The sequence below is a fragment of the Contarinia nasturtii genome, unplaced genomic scaffold, assembly GCF_009176525.2.
Source record: "Contarinia nasturtii isolate CC-2019 unplaced genomic scaffold, AAFC_CNas_1.1 Cnas_scaffold_1403, whole genome shotgun sequence".
In the NCBI taxonomy this organism is placed as follows: domain Eukaryota; kingdom Metazoa; phylum Arthropoda; class Insecta; order Diptera; family Cecidomyiidae; genus Contarinia; species Contarinia nasturtii.
In genome coordinates this window covers 1-5793 of record NW_022198740.1, presented here as the reverse complement: position 1 = coordinate 5793, position 5793 = coordinate 1, and the positions used below count along the sequence as shown (strand labels likewise).

The 5793-nt window shown below is 28.7% G+C and overlaps 1 protein-coding gene and 1 long non-coding RNA gene across 2 annotated transcripts; one reads left to right on the top strand and one right to left on the bottom strand.

The window, feature by feature from the left end:
• Positions 1-465: 465 nt before the first annotated feature.
• Positions 466-1165, top strand: LOC116346033. The gene is made up of 3 exons (XM_031775933.1): positions 466-634; positions 710-899; positions 986-1165. Exons 1-3 carry the CDS (start codon positions 492-494, stop codon positions 1031-1033), a joined length of 381 nt encoding a protein of 126 aa, XP_031631793.1. The 5' UTR covers positions 466-491; the 3' UTR covers positions 1034-1165.
• A 2286-nt stretch (positions 1166-3451) lies between these two features.
• On the bottom strand, positions 3452-5369 carry LOC116346034. Its single transcript, XR_004201550.1, has 2 exons — positions 4264-5369; positions 3452-3988 (listed from the first exon to the last, which is right to left on the bottom strand). It is a non-coding gene; the product is annotated as an uncharacterized LOC116346034 (long non-coding RNA).
• Between the last annotated feature and the right edge of the window lie 424 nt (positions 5370-5793).

Below are 5793 nucleotides of genomic sequence, written 5' to 3'. Positions count from 1 at the left end.
GCGAGAGTGAGATGAAAAGAGCTGGAAGTGAATCTTGTGGAGTAGGTGGATCCGACCTGGTCCAAAGTGTTCTGGAAGTTGAGCACTCGAGGGATTACATCCCCTACGGGGATGTGCGATTTCGTTATTTTTGCGATTTTCCCATCGGAAAAGAGAGAAAAATCAATTGATAGTTTTTTGCTTTAATATTCAGAAATATTCATGTCATATTTCACCTGAATATTGGGGTTCTTGGAACTACCAAGGGTCATATCTAGTCCCATATCAATCTGGGGAACTTTTTTTTTGTTCAAAATGTCATATCTTGGACCCATCTACCACATACAGTATCTTGAAGCAAATATTTTTCCAAATCCGGGGATTTTTACTGGTAAGAGATTATAAATTGCGTCACTTTTCATATAAAATGAATGTGGGTCTGGCCAGACCCAAGCGCTACGTATATGACAACAGAAAGAAGTGCTAAACGGAGGGTTAAATAAATACGAGTAATGGACAATGCGTCATATTTCGTTATAACCATTGTCTTTGCTATTTTGCTGTTAATATTTGTAACAAAAAAGAGCCGTCGACAGCTGAAAGTGGAACGAATGGCCGTTAAGGAAGCAAATCCAAATCTTCAAGTGCTTAATCGGTTGGTATTTATATTATTTTTTGAGGTAAAAGTGAAAACGAATATCAAATTCATTGTTGATCCATTTTTTATTAGATTGGTGTCTAAGGTTAAAATATACCGCAAAAACTGGCGTCCAATCATTGAACCAAATCCTGAAGCGGATAATGTTGCTGAAAAATTGGCCGAAATGCATGTTATCGATGACAACGCGATTGATGTTGAAATGGCGAATGCTGCCGAAGACGTGTGTATCATCGATGAAAATGAGATGGATGTTGAAATGGTGAATTTTTAGTTTTGATTTTTGATTTTAATAATAATTATAATATCGCTATGTCTGATTTCAATATTGTACCTTAATAACTATAGAACCTTAAATGTGGTACCACAGGAATTTTAATCGAGCACAGATTATAAATCGAGATGAATACAAACCTGTCACCTTTAAAAGAACTATTTTGCGAAAAAATCTGCAAATGACCAAATAGAAAAAAAAGAAAAACTGTATGATTTATTCAGTATTCAAAATTAATATTTAATTCTCTTAGAAACAGCAGCATTATTCTCTTTCATAGAAAAGAAAAAAATGAGTTAAAATTAATGTTAAAAGTTGCAAATTTTAAGTAGTAAAATAAATGTTGTTTTTTTCTATTCTAAACATTAAATTTTAAACTTAATGTACGATGAAAATATAATTTTTCCATACTTAAAAAAAATTATTTCTCTAATTTGGATTTCCATTTATATAATTGCTAAAAAGCTACAATCAAACTAAAGCTTTAATGGACAGTTTTCCATTTTTCGAGATGGCTCAATCTATAAAAAAAATGTGAGATGAGAGATGATCAAAGTAAAAATATCATTTAAAAGTGCTAAATTTTTTGTTCACTTAAAGACATTTATTATTTCACTTCTTGACAAAAATATGTGATTGTTGTATGTACAAAAACATTAAAATTATAAAAAGATAAAATGAATATGTCTGTGTGAGAGAATATTGCAGAATCATTTTGAAATCAAAGTGATTTCAATTACAGTTAGTTCATGAATTAAAAAAATCTATTGCTCATCTGTGTTTCTTTGTTTGGCATTTAAACTAAAATATCGCTGTTTTTATAGAAATTAAGATAAAACGGTAAAATCCTAAAAAAATCAGTTTTTTCATCATTCTAATTTGATTATATTTATTTTGAATATTACAAACTACACGAAAAACCACCATACACATCAAACAAAATGTTCTGACGATTTTATATATTTTTGCCTTGCATGAAAATGGGATTGAAGGAAGAGTAAAAAAATGTTTTCCCTCTGACAATATATTTGGATTTTGGAGACAAAATTCGACTGAACTTGACACACATTAATTTATGGAGTCATTCGTTAGAAATTGTTTAAGCGGCGCACACTCTTCGTGATTGTCGATATAGAATATAGATGTATATAATGTGTGAATGTGATTCGAATGAGTTCATTGTGATTTTTATATACAAATGCAAAGAAAAAAGATTCCAAAAGAAAAGAATTCAATAAAATTTCTTCATTTCTTGCACATAAGTCGACCAATCACTTGAAACATTCGGTAAGGGAATGCTTTTTTTTCCCGTGTTGCACCGTTTAACTTCAATTTCGTTGTTGCGTTTTTTGTGCATTGAGAAAATGGAAACTTATTAATATTAACCTATCGGTCTATATTTGCGTAAGCAAACAACTTCTTGATGTTTTTTTAAATAACATTGTTCGAATACTACTCGAGATTCATTTCCTATACCAGTTTAAACCTAGGTATTTTGTAAAAATGAAACTTTAAAATACAATAGTAAGCATATTAGTCTTTTTTTTCATTTGTTGCTGTTGCTTTTTCACCTCTCACTTTTTTTGCTATCAATATTACTTTATATATCAATATTTCGTCGTTATTCATTTCATTCACTTATGCTGATATCTCTCAGTAAAATTCTAATTAATTATACCTAATGTTTATTATTTTTTAAATTTTATTGGCTCAATACTCGTTTAAAAAAGATCGAGCAAATTTTTTAAACGGTTTTTCGTTAATTTATGGATAATTTCTGAAGTTATGGGAAAATAATGAAACTCTTTTAATATCGTGATTTATGTTTGTGTCTCGTGTATTTAATGACTTAACATAATCTTAGTATGTTTTTTTTTCGTTTCTTTAAATGGGTTCAATATATGATATTCTGTTTAGTCGTTACGGCATTATTAGCTGTTGCAGCAACAATTTTCTCTCCCAAAATCATTTGTATTTCTGCATATTTACATATTTTATTTGTTTTTTTAGCTTAAACATTGAAGATTCTCCGGTATTCCGTTTGCTTGTTTTTTATTTATTTTAATTTTTTTAATTAATTTCTATTCAATATTTGTGAAATATGAGACTGCAAGATCCTACACTAAAAATCATATGTATTTTACTTTAGCATTATTATTGTAATTATATTCATAAATCTGGCCGCAATTTATTCGTGCCCTCGGATAAATCAATTTTTATCATGGACGTTAGGAATGTCCCGCCTAAAGAACATAGTCAACATTATTGTGGTTTAATTTAATCGCTCATCTCTCTTCTCCTTAAGTCTGGAAATAAGAATTCGCTGTATGCTTTAAATGGACTGCTAAAAAAGAGCAACTTTTATTATCACAATAAGCCCATTTCCGAAGAGACCAAGCGATAGTGCCAAGGAAAAAAAATCATATCTAGTATGGTAGTGTACTGTATATAGGTGATCGTTTAATCAAATGATTCCGGGCTCAAATGATTCCGGGCTCAAATTTGTTCCCACATTTTTAAGTAAATTTGAAAGTCAAGTATTACAACATTTTAATGTTCATTTTTATTAGTAATCAATTGTATGTGAAATTTGTGTATTTAAAAAGCTCATTGAACTTTCGCGTGAATTTTCGAATTTTATGTCTTCATTTTTTGACAAAATAAAAATGTTCGCATGTCTTGACAAGAGTTTTTTCTTATTATTGTTTCTTCTTTTTTTTTCGTTTTCACTTGAATATTGTACAGCTTAGCTTCCCTAAATACTCATATTGTTCGTAAGATGATGATGTTACAGCCAGTTTAGATGATGCATAGGTTAATTCGTTGATCTGTTCCTTAGCGATGACATTTGTTTCTTACGAGTGGTCAATGTTGGATCAATTATGTTGCTTGGCAATACCTATGGAAATGGCTGCATTATCTAATTAAGATATATTATGATCTACGATCATAATACAATAAATATGTTTTCATTGATTCGGGCAATTGCAATTGATGCACGCTGCTGTCCAATCGTTCACGGCCGATTTTTTGTCGAATAACTCGTCTACAGAGATCCATCAGTGGGAACGGTTCAGCTAAAAATTTGAGATGAATACAAAAAAAAAATTATTATTATTGATGACTTTTTATTGCTATTTATTGTTTTCATTATTATAGTTCTAAACTACTAATATAATTGATCAAAAGTAAGTAGAAATTTAACACATTTAGCACTGATTGAAAATTATATGTTCGAATGAAAATTTTAAACGTCAAAATGCACAAGTAATTCTCTTGACATCAGTTGATTCACGTAATAGAAATAATAAAAAATATTGACGAAAGATATCCATTCTGTTCAAAGGTTTACCTTGAACTTTGTGAGGAAAATGGGGGTAAAAATATTCCAAATCATCGAAAAAATAAGAAAATGTAACCAATACAGTTTTTTTACGAACGATCAATGCAGAAGACAATAAATAATCATTTCTTTAAATTGAATAGAAAAATATCGCACGAATTTCAATTTAAAGAACAATGTGATCGCTCACATTAACAAGCCACAGATTGCGGTGTGAAATGTGAACTAAGCAGAAAACTACATTTGAAAAAACAATTGAATTTTATTGAGCTCGAATACAAGCAAATGTGAATCATTTGCATTCAATAATAATGTATTTGTATAGAATTTTCACACATTACTTTGCCATTATTAATTTGCAATTAAAATAATTTAATATTGAAGCCAGAAAATAAACGTATGTAAACGTATGGGTACAATGTGATACCAGTGTATGAGTTTGGTCGTTAAAATATTTGGCTCAATCGAATCAATTAATATCAAAAGAAACGAAACACAAATTAGATCATATGAAATAAGAATTGAAAATTGTAATTTATAATTACAATATGATCAAATTAGCTTGGATGCATCAATTTATCCTACATATTTGAACCTGAGCTTTGTATTGAAATCGGAGTGATTTTCTTGAAAGTAAAAAATCAGCATTCAATACTTCAGGGCAATTTTTGAGTCGCTATGTTCTTTTTTATAAAAAATGGCTTATTAGAAATTCAATCATGATATCTTATTCAAGTAATAAACCAAAAATTATAAATGTTTGTGCCCTTAAAACAACTGATTTGTTACTAAGAAATTCTTAGCCAGTCAACAATCCATATAAATACCTATATCAAATATGTATGAATTAAATTCAACACTGTTTCCGACAAATATATTTTTATTTTCGATATATTTTCTAGATCGCGACGTCATATGAAGAAAAAACACAAAACAATAAATAACAATTGCCAAATTGAATAAAGTATATTCTACTATCGTTTGTGACTCTCTGTGATTAATGTACTTCTTCCGTGGATGTCATTTCGATAAAATTAAATTGTTGATATGCTTTTACTCGATATTGATATCTGTGTTTAAACATCATGTATAAATTCTTTTAAATATATCTCTAGTAAAACTAAAAATTGAGAATTATTCAAATCAAAATTGATCAAAGCAAAGCACACTTATCTGAAAACTATTTGAATTATAAAATTTTAAATTTTTCATTTTTAAATTAATTCTGAAATTGAAACCAAAATCTTTCACGAATCTTTCAAAATTTCTTGATGAAAAATAGTTGAATTATATTTATTTATCATATTTATTTATTTATTGAAATAAACTACCAAGAGTGGTTCGGTACAGTTATTATTAAAATAATAATTGTCTTTGAAAATTGCATAAGAAACTCAACAGAAACATTCAAATTAAAATTAGTAGTGACAATTAAAACTTTGACTAAACGTTAAACGTTAAACCATTTTGCTTTTTTATGAATTACTTTAATCCTAAAAGCAAATATGGAATTAAGCAACCATAAGAAATAGCTAATTA

Excerpts from the sequence above, each read along its gene's own strand:
- LOC116346033 (XM_031775933.1), top strand. The coding sequence starts at position 492 with ATGGACAATGCGTCATATTTCGTTATAACCATTGTCTTTGCTATTTTG. Across the intron at positions 635-709 it reads AATCTTCAAGTGCTTAATCG|ATTGGTGTCTAAGGTTAAAA; the intron begins GTTGGTATTTAT and ends ATTTTTTATTAG. Across the intron at positions 900-985 it reads ATGAGATGGATGTTGAAATG|AACCTTAAATGTGGTACCAC; the intron begins GTGAATTTTTAG and ends TAATAACTATAG.